This window comes from Notolabrus celidotus, chromosome 7, assembly GCF_009762535.1.
Source record: "Notolabrus celidotus isolate fNotCel1 chromosome 7, fNotCel1.pri, whole genome shotgun sequence".
Lineage (NCBI taxonomy): Eukaryota > Metazoa > Chordata > Actinopteri > Labriformes > Labridae > Notolabrus > Notolabrus celidotus.
The window spans coordinates 25,850,595-25,868,531 of record NC_048278.1 but is presented as its reverse complement, the minus strand read 5'-3'; the positions used below and the strand labels follow the sequence as shown (position 1 = coordinate 25,868,531).

The window sequence follows — 17,937 nt, the reverse complement described above, 5'->3', positions numbered from 1 at the left end:
GTGATGAAAAAGGAAACGTAGGATATGTAGAAGTATGTTAATGCATATTACAAGGTGGCATCCGACCATACACTGATGTTATGAAGGTTGTATTTTCACCTTTGAGAAGCCTAATGACCATAATCTCACACCCTGACAGTGATTAATTCCATCATTTCCCTTTGTTTTAATTGGATTGGGGGTCATTTGTTTTTGTCCCACTCCATATATCATGCCCTGGGCTCTCTCTGTGTGTGTGTGTGCTCACATGCACACAAATATACAGCCTGGTTTATTGTGTATTTGTCTTCTTAATTAGAAAGACTGCAAGTTTAATAGATTTTTTATTTCATGACATCTGTGTTGCAACAGTCTCATTAAGCCAGGTTTTCTAACTGCTGTTCTTCTGATGTTGTGACAGACTTTGTCTATGTAGAACTTCATGCTATTTCTCTAGGGCAAAAAACACTATGATGTTAACGAGTTATTGTTGTCACACTTTCTTTTTGTAGACGTATCTCTTTGGCCACACCAAAGCAGCTGTTCAAGGCCTCCAACATGACCCAGCGCTGGCAACGTCGTGAAATATCCAACTTTGAATACCTAATCTTCCTCAACACCATCTCTGGTGAGGACCGTACCCAACACCAGTGTGATGTCACTGCACATTGCTGCACAGAGGGAGACACACGGTCATGTGTACCATGATTTATGTATGCTTTTACATTATATCTCCTCTTCATTTCCTTCCCTTCCACCAGGTCGGACCTTTAACGACCTAAACCAGTACCCGGTCTTCCCCTGGGTGATCACTAACTACGACTCAGAGGAACTTGACCTCACTCTGCCCAGCAACTTCAGAGATCTATCCAAGGTATGACACTCAAGCATCCTCAGTCTCTCAATCCTCAAAGCTCTCCTCCTCCTTTTTTTTGACCCCAAACAGAGGGGGCAAAGTCAGAAGAAGTAAGCAGTGTGTGATCACTCTCTTTGTCTTCACTAATAGAGGTAATATTTTGTTATATTGGCTGTAGAAGATTGAAAAATTACTGCATTAGTTAGGTTTTGAAGCACCTTTAATCATTCATTTTGTGGCCATAAAATTTCTCCAGATCTCATTTATTTCAGCAAATGTAGTCTAAATCCAGTTTGATGAATTTTAAAATGTCTGTTGAAAAGTTTATACTGTGACTGATTTCATAAAATCCTAGGTTTAATACTGTATCTAACAGAAGATTTGTGTGATTAGTTGCTGACTTCCGTTAGTTTAGGCAGCCCTCCACTCCCGAATCCAAATCAGGTTCACACTCTGCTCTCTGTTCCACTGTTCCCTTAGCGACTGCTGCTGTCTTGTAGTTTCTTTTTCTCTCTCATTTCCAAGTTCATAATTAAATTCTTTCAAGACTGACCTTCTGAAGCACCCCAGGAAGTGAAGTAATACTCCCTGGTAGCTCCAGGCATCAAATGATTGGGCTTAAAACAATGAAAGCTGCCCTAAGATGCTCCCTGGCACATAAATACACACACTCACACAGCTGAAACTGCTTAAAAGACTCTCCCCCATGCTGTAAGTAGACATGTAATTATTTACCTGCATGAACTCCCTGTCTTTTCCACTCATTCACTGATAGAAAAACTAACTGAAAACTTAATCCTCAGCTCCCCTCGCTGGAGTGAACTCCAGTTATGCGTAATGCAGTGCAGTGGTGGGAGGAAGGAGGATTAGCTTGAGAGTGAGATGATTGAGCAACTGTTTAGATGCTGGAACCAAAATGGCTGAATAAATCAGTGAAGGAAACATGAGGCATGTGCTAATGGAAGGGGATGTGTTGGAAGAAATTTATTTCAGAGTTATATGGAGGACATTTGTTCATATCCTGGAAGAATCTTGCGTTAATGCAGGGTCAGAGAGAGGTGTGTAAACTTATCTACTGACACAAAATGAAATATTACAGTGAGGATGTGTTTAGAACAAACATCACCGGGTTTAAAAAGATGCACAGTATGAGGTGCTGTGAATGGGTTTCCATTGTTTTGGGTAGGACATTAAGAATATGCTCTATGATTGGAATGTAAGATAAACTTTGACATTTTTAAGTTCATGTAACAAAGAATCCAAATATGGTCAGTAGAGCCAAGCAGGTTATTTTTTGTGGATAAAAAAAGAGTGAGTTGAGGACAACCGCTGCCTTGCCAAGAAGTGAGAGTTTAATCTCTTGAAGGCCGTGTAAAAACATAACATCAGCACAGAAACTTCACTTTCACCACTTCTTAACAGGACGTGAAAAGCAAGAAAAAATGTGTGGATTTACAGGAAGTGACATTCCAAGTGTCTATGGTAACAAGATTCAAGTACAAGAAACTAAAAAGAAACATAACATTGTGTCCACATCCGTTGAGTGAATCACTGGGACTCAAACACACAAGGATTGTCTAATAAAGTTTGCTGAATTGCAAGCCGACAGGAACTAAACGACACAAGGAAGAATTCCAGTGGTCAGTTGTTTGGGAGGATGGCTGAACGTGCAAAAGGGTAGAAAGTTTGGCTACAAAGCAAAAGATTAGGAGGAAGCAAAAGACAACATAAGGCAAATTAATTTCTTCTAATGTGGGATACAGCGTCCACAGTCATGCACATCAGCTTTATGCATTAGATTCAACCAAAACGCAGCACCCTTGACTGTCTGAGGTAGAAAATAGCCTACTGCCTGCTGCTGCAGCTGCTGTGGGTCGTTCTCCTCCATGCAAAGCAGCGGTGATAAATGCACCTAGATTTTGTAACAAGTCCCATTCGTTAAAATAGTAATCCCATGTTGAAATTAGGAGTAAAAAAGTTTGTTAGCAAACTGAATGAGGCAACATGATGATACATTCTAATGCATTCAAGGTTGGGTCAGCAAAATGAGTGTCAGGGAAAGGTACAGAAAATCGCATCAATAGAAGCCATACAAATTTTGTTAAAGCTGTGCTGTCATCTCGTCTTTCCACCAAAACATAGTTAAGTGCAGATAGTAGAACAGATGAAGACTTGGGTCATGAAGGAGGCTTAATAATGGGGTCAATATCAATAAAATTAGGAAATGCTAGAAGCCTGGTTTTGTAGTGACAAGTTAAGTGTCATGCAGTAGCACATGTAGAGAATGGATACAAACAGTACAGCTGCATCCATTTTTGATCTACTGGTCATTATCCAAAAATCAGATATAATGATGAGTTTTCTAGAATCAGGGATGAGAAATACAAATCTTCTAATCTGCAAATCCAGTGACGTAATAACCTGTGACTTGAAATTTTGGTAATGCAATCGTATGACACGGCCCTTAGCATTAAAATTGGAAACAGAGCAGGGTAGAAGAAATATCTTCACCCTTTGTTCCACAGCAACACAGAAGCCCTGCACATTTCCTCCAAACATGAGCCATCCTCTCACACTTCCGTTCTTTCACGGCTCCCTGTCATACAGATTCAAACACCCCAGCAGTCAACACCTTGTCCCCGAGGTTCTGCCCAGTCCTGCCTTCACATCTGATCTGCTCTTCTGTGCCTCTGTCCACTGTTTTTATCCCTCCCAGAGTAGCTCTCCCCGCTGCATGAAGCTGCATAATTCCTCTGTTTATCTGGCTTCATGTTGCCCAGTAGGCTGAAATGTGACAGTTGTACTTGCCCCACAAACACACATAAACACACGCACACACAAACATGCAGCCCTCCTCTTGATTCCTCTGCTCAGTCTGCCTCCTGCTCTTCTCCTCCTCCTCTGCACTGCCTTTGGAGTTTGGACAGCTCAGCCTCTGTGCTCAGTCAACCCTCTCAGCCCCTGGGGGACAGAGTGAATCAAGGGAAGATCGGTGAAAGGAGGAGAAACAGAAAGACAATCTGAGAGCATAAAAAGAGAGAGGAGGGGAGAGTGAAGAAGAACATCATTATTTGCCGTCATTGCACTTCTTTTCTCCGACGAGCAGAGCAGCAGAGTGTGAGGGAGAGGGGGGAGGGAGGGAGAGGGGCCAATCTTTATTACATCTGTTTTATTCATGTTGTTGACACACGTGTGATATCAGTGTATGACCACTGGAGCGTGGCAGACTGCAGTGTCTGGAAAAGGGCAAACAACACTGCACAGCCCCCTGAATGCACCCCCACCCCCACCCACCCTGCACCCACAATCATTTGTGTTTCTTTTCTTTTGCGTCCAAATGTTTCCTGACCTTCAAGTTCAGTTTTCACGTCTGAATCGTTGACTTTCTCCTGCTCTGCTCCCTCTTCATTGTTTCACTTCTCCTCCTCTAACTGTCTCTCTTTCTCACCATCCACATCTCTCTTATTTCTCCCTCATTTTATGTCACGTTGGTGGCTGTCTCGTAGAAACAGGTCATCTGAGAAGCCTCCGAGTGACATTGAGAAGCCAAATTGCCATGAACGCGAATGTGTGTGTGTCACACACTGTCATCATCCCCCAGCACAACAGAGGCCACACAGAATTTATGTTCCCTGCCGCCTGAGCCATTCTGACCCCGGGGACTTTCTTATCATAAACTCTAACCTCAACCTGACATCAAACGCCGACCCCCGAGATAACATTGTAGTCACGATAAGCACACACTCGAACAGACTGCAAGTGGTGTAACTCTCCCCCTACCTTTTGCAGACCCCAGCTCTGCACACTGTCACATATTTGACCATGTAAATACACTTGTTTTGCACATGTGTAAAGCTCTAAGATGGCTTCAATCGGTCAGTGAGGTCATGCAGATCCGCTAAAGGCAAAAGCATGATCATTTTTGTTGTTGTGTATCGTTTTATGATGCACAGCTAACATTTAAAGGCACGTTAGCCTCCCAAACCACAGATTAAGTAGTCAACATTTACATAGCAAAAGAAAAAAGTCAGGATTTATTGAGCATTCTCCTCTACCTTTGTGCTATAACCGACTACTCACAGCCACATCAGCTAATGGTGTATTGATTTCACCATACGCGCCCCATATGTTTATCCCCCAGGCCCTCCACACCATTTTCACTGTTTAAATAGGACATTATACATAAACACTCCGCTCAAAAGGCTCTTTTGATTTACGATTCAAAGCCCAAGTGATGCTCAAATCGTCAGTAAGCCATTAAGCTTCATCACTGGTGACCCATTATTGTTTGAAAATCAAGGCAGAACTCCGTAACGTTTTTCTAATAGTTCTCAGGAAAATCCTGGTTGCTGCTTAATGTGGTTTCCCTCTGTGTATACATACACATTCTTAAAATATTTGTCAAGTACGCAACCTGAGGATAATTTGGAGGGCTACTTAGTTTACTTATTGAACCACACACAGGAAGTATTATGTATAATCTTAATAACCTGTTAAATGTGTCTCTGACTCATACTCGGTTATGATTCAGGCTTGACTTTGGAGTTAAGGGACTTGTTTTTTATATTATGCCCATATGCATTATAGTATGTGTTAATCTGATATTTTTAGACACATTTGTTCCTGAAAGATGCCAAATATTCCCCCCTGTAGTTGTAGTTACTGTATTCCTGCCTTGTGATACTTTCTTACTGTTGCCACACGAGCTCTCGTACCCTCTCCTCCTCCTTGTCTGCTGATGAGGATCTGATTAGAAGTAATCCAAGAGTTATTCTCTGTTGTTTACCTCTTCAAAGCGCCACCGCGTCTTTTGTTCTGCAGCTCATTCTCTGGTCTAATTAAAACTACGAGATTGGTTCATTCATCTGAGTCCTCATCAGAGCGCTTTTCTTTGCCACGACATATTAGGCCAATCTGTGGCGGGGCGGCAGCAGGCGTTCCATCAGCTCTCTTTGCTCTGATGTACGACGCCGTCACCGCCGTTCTGCTGTAGCTACTGTAAGCGGGGAGCGCCAGCCTCACAGTAATTTACAGCAGTAAACAATGTCTGCCTCGCGCAAACCAACAGCCCCCCCTCCATGCACACACGCACTCGCACACAATTCTCCCTCTCTCTGTCACTGTGGCACTTTCAGTCTTTTTTTATTTATTTTATATGCCTCCTCTCCCTTTTCTTTTTTTAATGAGCCGACTGATATTAGGGCTATAAATCAGACCAATGGGCTTGATGTATAATTCACTCTGTGTACTCACCCACCCCCCAGTGGCCCAGAGGAAGCCCATAGTGTATCACTGTCAGCGCGCAGCTACACAGCACTGTGGCACGAGAGGTGTTTTGCAGAGTAAATCCGCACACAATCTGAAGCAATGTTTACAAAATAACAAAATACGTGCACAGCCTAAAGTGAAAAAAGCATGCAGTTCTGCAGAAATCCTTTGTGCATCACTCCCACTACACACAAATACATGCTCACAAGCATGCCCCATTACACCCACACAACACAGTAGCCTTCGTATAGATCAATATCAATGCCCGGCCCACGATGAGTCTTGCTGTGACAGGCACCCTATGATATGAAAGAGATCCAATTGATCCACGCCCTACTAGCCCCTCATCCTCAAAAGGCCATCATTCCATTACTATTGATCTGCTGTGTGTATGTGTGTGTATGTGAGAGAGGAAGAAAGATGAGAGGGGGGTTGAGGGAATGAGGCACATCCAGCAGAAGACTAATAAAAATTGAACCAGCCTGAAAGTGATTCCTATAAATGAGTATTTAAATAATAGCCAAGCAGCACAGGCTTATTGGTTTTGTGGAGCGATGGAAAATTAATGCAACTTAACCATTTTTCTAGACTCCAAATAGGCCTGGTGACCGGTGTATTAGTTACAGATTAATAAAAGCAGAAATTAAAGGAACTTGCAGCCCTGCTATTGATATTCCTCGTAGGCACTCTTTCATTGGAGCACATTAGTTTTCTCTGACAGACTACAGCTGCAGGGGCTCTGTTTCACAGCCTCTAAAAAGCACTCTGTGGGAGAGGATTGATCTCTGTCTGAAGGGAAACATCATCTAATATTCATTTGAGATTGCACAAAGGTTACCAGCTTCATTTGCCTTTGCAAATGTTATTCTACATAGAGTGGTCCCTGAATGTATCCATGGAAGAAGAATGTAGCAATGCTTCCACACTTCTCCTTTCTCAATGTGTTTGTTTTCCTTTAACTATCTCTGTTTAAAGGATCCATGGGTGATATTTCCCTTTTAAATCATACCTGAAAATATGTTTTATGTCCACCTTTCTCCACAGCCCATTGGTGCTCTGAACCCCAAGAGGGCAGCATTCTTTTCAGAGCGCTATGAGTCCTGGGAGGATGATCAGGTGCCCAAGTTCCATTATGGCACACACTACTCCACCTCCAGCTTCACTCAGATGTGGCTGCTGCGAATCGTAAGTGCAATGAATAATTGAAGATGCATTTTAAAATTACTCATTACTTTGTTAGTCTTTGCTTTTATTACAGTGTTATAAAAGTCATAAAAATAATGATATGCATCCAAATAATTTGCAGGATGTTCATCTTCAACATAAAGACTTTGCAGCTCATACATTGGCCACACTTGCACGTAGCTTTGAATGTAGAGTTTTGTACAGCAATATGCATCCTCAACTTCTTTACCAACAAATGATGTATTTCTGTATTTACATTATTTTCTGTAGTAGTATCATTTGTTACTCATTAATTTCATATCAGGCATCTGCTTCAGAAGCACATTAATCAGATTGAGAATATATGCACAATAGATGAAATATTGCATTACATGCCTATTTTCTGCTTTTACTGTTGCATATAATTTATTTTACAGTCTTGCTGACTTGTAAAAAAAAGTGCAATTAAATTTCATGCTTGAAAAAAATCTTCATTAGAAGCAGGACTTTACAATTATTAAAGAACAAATGGTGTGATACAAGATCTGATTTAGTTATTGAAGATCATCTGCTGTGTACATTGCGCACTGGTTTGCTCTCTTCTCGTACCTTTGTTGAATAGACGCCATCAATCTTTCCACACTGCACTCCGGGGAGAGGAGGGTTACTAAGTTTCTCCAATGTGCAGTTTTCTCCTGTTATTGTCCCAGTAGCTCACTGTCTCAGTGAGTCCCAGTAGAGTTACCTCATTGATCCCTGCACATCATTAGCCGGCTTATTCCAAAGCCACTTTACCAGAAACCCCCACTTAAATATCAAACGTACCATCAGAGAGGAACTGAAAACTGTTTCTGCTCCAAACATTTTGGACTATTTCTGTGAGCGTCGTGTTTATTTATGAGATTTTACATTTCACTTAATCCAGTTGTGTTGTTTTGAACTGTACACAGAAATACAATGTGGTTAACCTCACTTTCACTTTTTTAAACAAATGAGGCTGACGTCATTCCAGGCTGAACTTAATTAGCCATCTACAGTAGGACTTTGTAGCTGTGGCCCAGCATATTGTGTCCATGTCACTTGGGAGCCGTTGTGTCAGAGAGACAGCTATTGATCTGACCTAACAAGATTATACATGATTAGAAATGCATCAGTAGCACAAGTGTATTGGCTTTACAGGCTCACTGGGATTATTCTTATTTTACTTGTCCATTTTTGGATGCTGGTTTGTTAGAGGGATTGTAAATCAAGTAGATTTGAATCAGACCTGTTGACTTGATGCTCTATTGAACGGCAAGGAATAGAGAAGAAACAGTGATTCTATTTGAACAAGTACACTATATGGACAAAGTATTTGGATGCATGATCACTACACCAGTAGGGGCTGTAATGATATTGTATTCAAATACATATACTTTGATATGGAGTTGGTCCCTCTTATAACAGCTTCCACTCTTCTTGGAGGGCTGGAGTGTTTTCTTGGGAATTTTTTGTGCCCATTCATCCTGTAGAGCATTTATAAGGTTGGGCACTGATGTTGGATGAGAAGGCCTTGATGGGGTTGAGGTCAAGTCAAGTTCTTCCACACCAAACTTATCAAACCATTTCTTTCTAGTCCTTCTTTGTGCTGAAGAATTAAGATCGCCTTCACTTGAGATAAGAGGTCTGATTGAAACACCTTAATTCAATATTTAACAAGTGTGGCCAAATACTTTGTCCATATAGTTTTCATCACAATATGTGGTGCCAGTTACAGCAGCAGAATCCTCAGTGTTGATTACATTTTTTTTCTTATCAACAGGAACCTTTCACAACATTTTTCCTCAACTTCCAAGGAGGGAAGTTTGATCATGCAGACCGCACCTTCTCCTCAGTGTCAAGGGCCTGGAGGAACTGCCAGAGAGATACTTCTGATGTCAAGGTACTGTACACCTTGATTCCTACACACAGATATGGAAATACATCCCAAAATTAGTCTTTCTTTTTCGTCTTTGAAGATGTTTGACTCGTAGGAAGGTTAGACATTTGAAGAGATAAAGGACAGAGAACAAATTCTCCCCATCCTTCCAGACAAAGAAGAAAAAGTTTCAAAAGAGTAATGTCTAGTCACTACCAATCATTGTCCCGATGCAGTGTAAGCTTCCTTTTCCTCTGATCAAAGCGTCAACTAATCCTCATCTGTCCCGGCCGTCTGTCTCAGATTCAGCCAGCTATAACCTGGACTTGAATCCCTGCCCACTGGGCCCCCAAACTCTGCTGAGCTGTTGGATCTGCCCTGAAACAGCGCAGGTCATTCTCATACTGAGGGCCCTCGAACCCCCCAGTGCACACTTTAACAGCTCTCCTAAAACATTTACGACTACAGTCAGACATTCTCTGTCAAAGCCAGGTTTTGCTTGGTCTCCTGGTACTGGGTCACTGGACAGGGGAACAGCACTGGTGTTGGGGGTTTTGACGCTTGATTGCGTTTACCACCACCCCCCTCACATCCCACCGATAAAACATATGGATTGTGTTACTACGTAGCTGGCCAATGCTTGATTGCGAAAGCCCAATGAGAGCCCTTGTTTGCTCTCTCAGTCTAGACCTGTCAATGTGGATAAAACTGTGAGAGCTGAAGCTCAGATCAAAATAAAAGGGAAATCTGGACCGCATCACTTGGTTCTCTTGTTCAGCTCAAGTTTTTAGCATATAATGAATAAAAGCCCGTCGACTTTATCCACTTGGATGCACATATTCATGTTGCAGGCAAAAGAGGAATTAGAGAGGAGATGTATCAATTAGGTATGCTAAGTACACCATTTAGCTTTTGCATCTGAGCCATTGATAGCAGCCCTCTGTCCCTGCCAGAGGGCAAAAAGCCCCAGTGTTTTCTTTCCCCAATGCTAAAGAAGGGGTGATAATAGGTTACAACACCCAGATTCAATGTGTCTCTAGCCTGGGTGACGCTAGCATGACCTCCAATCCCCAATCCCTTGACCCCTAGCCTAAGCCCAGAGGCATCAGAGGGGGACAGAGGAGGGTAGAGGGGTTAGAAGTAGCAACAGTGGAAGTGTAGCAGAAGAGCCCAGAGGCCAGAGCCCCCTCCGGTGACCCATGACAGGACAGGATTGGGGATCAGAGGGGCTGGCCTCTGACCAGGCCGGAGCAAAGGGTCCATTGCACATAATGGTCCACGCAAGGCAAGCATGGGTGAAGGGGAGTGGAGAAGAGCCCTCAAGGTTTTGTTAGCGTGGTTCTGAATGTGTGTGTGTGCATCCTGCCACCTCCAGCTCAGATTTACAGCAGGCTGCAGCCAGTGAACCTGGGTGAGCTGGAGGACTCGTTAAGAGGTCGACCTTTAGTTTGGGTCAGGTTTTGTGGAGTGAAGACATTTAAGAAGTGAGGAAGTGCTATGTTGTTTTAAACCTGCGTGTTTACTTGCTCATTTGATTGGATGTTTTCATCCCATTGATGAGAGGCAGGATGAATTGTGTCACTAATCTCATGAAAGGATGGCAAGCTGTTATTTTAGTGTATTGGTTTATGTATTTTGAGATCAAGTTGCATCTGAGAGGGTTCTTCAATTTCATAGAGACTCAACTTTAAGTCACCGTTGCTTCTTTTCTGACAGACTAAGACACGATGGCTTGGTGTTGGCAGTGCTCTGTTCATCTCTAATGTCAGACTGTCAACATGTTTGCAATGTTGTGTCCTTCTTAAGGGGACCAATCAGCACTTGATCCCAGACAGTAGGGCTACTAACAAATCCCTAAAACAAATGTTTTCAATAAGTTTACATTTTGAAATGCTAACAAAGTCCAGTGTTGTGAATATTTATTTTATTTTATATATGCACCAAAAACTCATATGAAGTGAGCTGTTTTAAAGCATGTTTGGATGTCAACTTTTTCAACGCAATACACATTCCATGCTTTGTTTTCGAATTTTGATGCCAAGCAGCCGAGAGTTGAGACATCCTGTGGTCCATCTTTATGCAGCATAATCATCCAAACAAAACAATACCATTATAGTTTAATCCTGGAGTAGCAGCACAGATGTATCTGCATGTTTTAAAACTCAAACACACTATCTTAATCTTTACACTCATTGCGGCATGTTCTGCTTCGTTAAGAGAGACGAATGGCTAAAGTTATAGAGTTACATCTCCTGTCGTAGCCATAATTCTTTGCCTGTCATCTGCCAATTCAAGAATACTTTTGTGTTCCTTCAGAGAGCCAAATAAAGTCAGCTTAGTTAGGAGGGGATTTGACTTCATGTTTTTTGTCTCTGCTAGCAGAAAAACTAAGGATACAGACAATCTAACAAGAACATTTGAAGTGAAAAACAAGAGCTGAGTGAACAGCCAGGGGTTTTTCCAACATTATCTGAAGCGTAGCACATAAGCAGTCAGAAATAATGGTTCCATGAAGAACTCTACAATTTAGAAAAGTGACGTAACAGACACACTGAAAGAAATTGCTAAATCAGTTCTAAGCTGAGTATAACACTGTTAACTGATCTTGTTCTTCTTTTGCTCTCCTTAGACATATCTTGATCTAGCTTTCACAGGTTGCAGAACCTGACCTCTTTCTTTTGACCTCTGCGAGCCTCCTGTAGTCTAGGCATGACTTGACTTTCCTTCATTAAACATTATCATCTTACCCAAAATCAAGTCTGCATCAGTTATTTAGAGGAGCTCTTGTGTCTGAAAACGGCATCAAAGTCCAAAATAGAACTTCAAAAATGGTTATGTCATCACTTATTGCTTGTCATGTTATAATAATGTAATTACACTTTTTAAATAAAAAATGTATTTCTGTGCCGTATCCATGCAGGAGCTGATCCCAGAGTTCTACTACCTCCCTGAGATGTTTGTCAACGCCAACAACTACAACCTGGGAGTGATGGAGGACAGCACCCTGGTTTCTAATGTGGAGCTGCCGCCTTGGGCAAAAAGTCCAGAGGAGTTTGTGCGCATCAATCGCCTGGTAAGAAAACATGGACATAGATGAAGTCTAATTGATGCCAGCCATTGGTTTGTGATGAAGCATTATAAAGCCCAAAGATGGTGGTTGCCATATGGGAAATGCTGACTCTAGCCTCTGGCTATAGTAAAAACCAGCAAAGAGGTGAAGTTAAGCCTCCTTGCAAACATGTACACCCGCCTGTCAGCCATGCAACTAATTAAGCAAAACTCTTAGCCTCAACATAATCAAAATGGATGAGTTAAAAAGGGTTCTGGTTGTGTTTCCTTGACTTTTGGAGCCAGCCTCAAGTGGAAAATTAAGGAACTGCAGTTTTTTAGCTTCATTTTTCAACTTTGGAGGTTGCTGCTTGTAAAAAACGAGACACATACAGTACTGTATTTGCTCTCAAAGGAGAAAAGAATAAGAGGCTAATGGATACACCTTCAGCTAGAAGATTCAGGCTAAAGTAAATTAGCTTGACTATTGAAGTAGCCTTCAGCAAGCAATAAAATCCTTCTACGTTTTGTGCTATTAGCTATCCACATTATAAAATACATCTAAAGATGGACCTTAAATAAAATTCGTCAAGTCGCTGTAACACATCGTATACAAGCGCACGTGTTTTTCTGTGCCCTGTACTTCACATAACTCAGACTGACTGAAGCCTTGCCAGAGTTCTCTGCTCGTCCAATTTTACCTTGAAATGCTAATTCAAAGAGACAGTGTTATTTCCTGTTCCTCTCACACTTCTTCCTGTTACCTGAACCGCCCGCTCCTCCAACATGCCCCGGCTCTCAGATTTCTGTGTTGGCAGAGTGATCCAACATCACCTCACGTCCTATCCCTATCGTCCTCACCATCTCTCTTTCTGCTCGCGCTCTGTCCACACACACACACACACATCTGGGGTGTGCAAGTGTGCCTGTGTTTGTGTGCAGAGACACGATGCAGTATCCTGTTTCTGATCTATCCTTCCTGAGCGCTCAGGCCAAAGCAGAAATATTGTGTGTGTAAATGCGTGTCGGATGTTGTCAGACTTGCTGTCATATTTTCATTGCAAATGTTCTTCTCTTCCAAGCACACACACACACACACACACACACACACACACACACACACACACACACACACACACACACACACACACACACACACACACACACACACACACGGATGTAAAACTAAGGTACTTATTCACATCAGATTACCTTGGCCTGCTGAAGAAGGTCATAAAGCACAAGATAGATTTTCTGTTTCTGTTTTTAAGCAACTTTTCATCCTTCAATTTCAAAAACTTTTTGACTTCATACAGAATCATACTGATAATAAAAGGCCAGGTTGTCTTTGTCACTGAAAAGGTCGTCTTGATGAATGAGAAGAAACTTAAGAAAAAATGCTTAACAGTTTTGTCTGTATTGTATTTGTTGGATTTCAACTTTAATCACAGGCCATATTCTCTTTCAAGCGAATGCTCTGGCTGAAACAGATGTTGCATCATGTGTTTTGTGTGCCCACAGCATTAATAGGTGCTGATGATGCTGGGTGTGCTTTGTGACCTGTGTTGTCTTGTGGTGGGGTCTGTTAACCAGCCTGCTGATTTGACCAGGCCCCTATCATTAATCACACACTTCTCTCACTTTGGCTGTCAGCATGGTCTGGGCCAGGGTGGATGTGGATGACAGTCTGCTCTTTTGCAGTGTTGTACTCATGGAGGGAATAATGATGACAATACTAGATGTTTTTTGTAGAAATGTTTTGCTTTGTGGCTGTAGTGCTTTACTTCTAATAACCAGCCAAACCCTCCTTGTTAACATTTTTAAATGTGAAGATTGGCTCCTTTATGTGTTATATTTTATTGTACATCAAACATATATGTGAATAAAAAAGTTGGCTAGATAAAACAAGTGATATGAATAAATTGCACAGGGACATTGCAACAAATGATTGTAACTTTTTCACAGTTTTCAGACCTTTTTGTAGGAACGTCATGAAATAATTGTTGAATTATTATCAGATTTGGTCATAATAACAATGATCTTTAGCAGCAGCTCTGTCATGCTATATTGTAGTACTTGCTCTGTGTTTTCTGTCTCTTTCTTTTCAGTAGGTGTATTTTCCACTTTCAGTGTTGTTCCCCTGAGTAATGTTTGTTTTATTTAGAGGAGTTGAACAGAGTCGCCTTTTGACATATTCATAATTTGGATAATATTATTATATACACTAAAATTCTCTCATAATTTTACATAACATTGAAGAAACCAACTTGTTAGCAGCTGTGTGCTAATGTGCTTAGTGCTCCTGTAAGCATAAAGCGGCCTTTTATTGCCAGCCTCATCTACCTCCACTCCCTCAATTTACTCAGCTCCTTTCCTTTGTGCCCAGTTTAGCTCTGCAGAGGCAATTTAGTTTTTACATTTGTACACAGCTACCTCCTAGAAACTGCTTTCAAGCTAATAAAATTTCAGTGTGTGGTTTCTTCCTTTACTGTGTCCAAATTGAGATATTGATCCTGCGTGCAGCCAGGACCAGTGGGTGCAGTGAGACCCATCAAGCTAAAAATAAAAGGAGCTTTTTCAGGTTTTGTAAGTCAAGTTTTAATATTTGCTTCAAAGAAACGATAGGTTTGCAACAAACAATACCAATCCATAAAGCTCAGGAAGTGTGAGGTAGTGAATCATTCTGAAGGATTGGAGATTGATTAATTCCTGAAAGATGATAGTTTCAAATGTCAATGCAGCTCAGACATCATGTATGTATTTGAAGCAGGGTCAGTTGGACAGGCATAGCTCAGCCTAAAGATTAGAAGTTTTAATCAGTCTTGCAAATAATGTTGCAAAGCTTTATTGTCAATTGATTGATGTGCACAAGAACAGTATAACACAAATGTGATGACATTCCCTGAGTTAAACCTCTGAGTATCATCAGAAAATGTAGAAATATTTAAGACATTAAACATTAAAGCAGTTCAAAAATTGCTATGTGACATGGTGTGCAAAGAAGGGATGTGTGCTTTAAGTTGAATTAACAATTAAAGGTCCTCACCCTTGCTAGTTGGCACCCACATTTCCAGTTGGTTAAACAAATTATAAATATATGCATTACTGTAGGCCCAGAACGCTTCTCATATTTTGTGTGATCTGTAACCCAGCCACCCACCACTAGGTGGAGCTATAGCTAATGGTGACAGCCATAGTGCCATAATGGTCTACTACCCTGGTATAAAAAAGTACAAATGACCGATAGCATCTTGTAGCGCGGTTTGGTTTGGCAGTATCTCGAAAATGGAGATGAAGGTTGTATGTAGCTTGTGTTTGGTTAAACTAATGTATATTTACTTGATTGGAGAAATGTGTAACAAGTGCAGGTATGTGGACGTCAACCTACAAGGAGGACATAAGGCTGGTCGTGCTAGCTCTGCTAATGTTAGCCACACTCAGCATACCAGTTTGACATTGTTTACTTGGAATTTCTATTTCTATTTAAATTTCTTGTAAAACGAGTTGCTTTGAAAGCACACCTGGTGCAAATAAGCTTTAGACAACAGCAATAATGTACAAACTGTTAATAGGGCACATGAGAATATTGCATTCAGTATAGTGATAAGATCAGCTCTCCTTTGGCTGTATAGGCTTCCATCTGTATTTAGGTTGCTTTACCACCACTCAGCAGCAGACTTACTGTACTACTTAACATGTACAGAAAGAAAAAGACTGAGTAAAAGACGATGGAAAGACAGAAAAAAAATGAAATGATGGGCAAAGGACGAAGTAGAGGGAGGCATGTGTGGGTGGACAGGTCTCTGGTCATGACAGATAGCTGGCATTAGAGGGTGTCAGCTGGCAACTGTGGTACTGTTGTGAGAGAGATGAGCGTGGTGGAGAGGAGAGAGGAAGAGTGAAAGAGTTAATGGGCTGTTTGGCTCTCTTTAGCTTGTCTGCTGCTAATAGCCTCGCAACACAAGGATAGACAGCAGGAGAGAACACGCAAACACATGCAAATGCACACACGACGACAGACACACACACGCCTGCTGTCTCCTCTCTGGTTATGAGCCTAAGATGATTAACAGCTAATTAGGGCCCAATCTGGAGAGGCCATTAAAACCCTCTCATAGTAAAGGATTGTGCTGCTGTGCAAAGCGGCAGCTTGTTTTTTTCTGCTCTTGTGCGTGAGAGTTTGTCATGAAAAAAATAGTGCAGCAGAAGATATAAACATTACATCAAACTGTAGCCTGGTTTGTGTTGCTCTGGTGTTGGAAGTAAGTGTCATAGTTCATCTCTAAGGTTTATTAAAACGTGTGTTGCATGTTAACACATTATTACCATCACAGATTGTTGTTTAACCTCTGGCTCGAACAACAGTGAAGGATGAAATGAAAAGCTGTGCGTCTGATGTGTAGTGGAATGGTCAATTGAAGTCAGACTCACTGGAGACAAACACCTCAGTGCCTTAAGTCAAGCATGCATCTTCACCATACTGAAGTGCCTACAGTACACTTAAATGCTTGCTTGTTAAGACACACTCCCTTTCTCTAAGTCCTCACACACACATACACGCAGAGACAGCGCGATCTCAGTGCGGCATGCCACAGAGATCAGGGGCTGCTTGTTGTTTTACCAGGAGGTCGACAGAGAGGTTAAGAACTTGATCCCTCCTCCACCAGATAACTACACGTCTCTGGGCACTGTCAGCCTCTCTGACATTCCACTATATATATATATATATATATATATATATATATATATATATATATATATATGACCACATCTCACGTCTCAGGTCTGCTAACCATTAGTGTGATAGCAGGTGATCCTGTGTATATGTCTGTCTAAGTCTATGTGGGTATTTGTGTTGCACATCAGTGTTTACCTATACTGTCATGTGTCCAGGCTATCTCCTGGTATATCTCCTACTGTGAGAAGTCTTGTGGTGGGGTAAGCTAATATTTTTCAACGGCTGTATTACAATACATTTACATTTCATGCAGACAGGGTCCCCCATATTATATGGAATACACTCTAATCTCCTGTATTGGTTATCTTCATCATACAAACCAGTCATGCAAATGTCCAATATTTCCATTTATTTGAAAAATAAAAATGAAAAATATAAAGAGATAAATAGTCATTATCAAAATGATTCTCATCTCCAATTCTCCACATATGTTTTTGCATTTGTTGTGAGTTCACATTTATCATTTTATCACTAACACTAACTTGTCCAATCCAAAGACTACAAATATGGCGGATGCAGTGACCATGATGTCACTCACTGGATTGTTAACCCTCTTTTGAAGTGTTGTAAGCTATTGTTGTTTTGGTTTTTTGGATCAAAAATTGTCCATTTTTGGACAAACTGGATACAAATTGTTCGGTCACTATCCTGAATGTCATATTGTAGTCATAGCAGCTTGTCAATCATAGGTAGCTACTCTCTAACAAATACTCTGCCTTATTTATTGAGAATATTTCTGTAATTAGACTCAAAATGAACAGCTTTCATCATCTGTTTTTATTAATCATGTTACTTTTCAATTCCAAGTTTTTCTCTGCTGGTCTGAAAAAAATGTAGATATAGAACACATTTCATTGGCTTCACTTTTAAAACCAGGTGCTACCATCTCTTCTTACACACAGTCTACGATCAAACCATAACTGACAAAAATGACTGCCCATTTATTTTTCTACCAAAGCGGTGCTGCAATCACTCTCTAACCCGCTG

The 17,937-nt window shown here is 41.2% G+C and overlaps 1 protein-coding gene across 4 annotated transcripts in view; it reads left to right on the top strand.

Annotated features, from left to right (window-relative positions):
* The window catches only part of lrba (LPS responsive beige-like anchor protein), a 231,454-nt gene that overhangs the window by 172,187 nt on the left and 41,330 nt on the right, over window positions 1-17,937 (top strand). For all 4 annotated transcript variants that reach the window (XM_034687798.1, XM_034687799.1, XM_034687797.1 and 1 more), the window contains 5 exons: window positions 492-607; window positions 741-853; window positions 7,148-7,288; window positions 9,069-9,188; window positions 12,085-12,237. In XM_034687798.1, coding sequence (XP_034543689.1) covers window positions 492-607; window positions 741-853; window positions 7,148-7,288; window positions 9,069-9,188; window positions 12,085-12,237 — 643 coding nt within the window. The remainder of the gene's footprint in view (window positions 1-491; window positions 608-740; window positions 854-7,147; window positions 7,289-9,068; window positions 9,189-12,084; window positions 12,238-17,937) is intronic.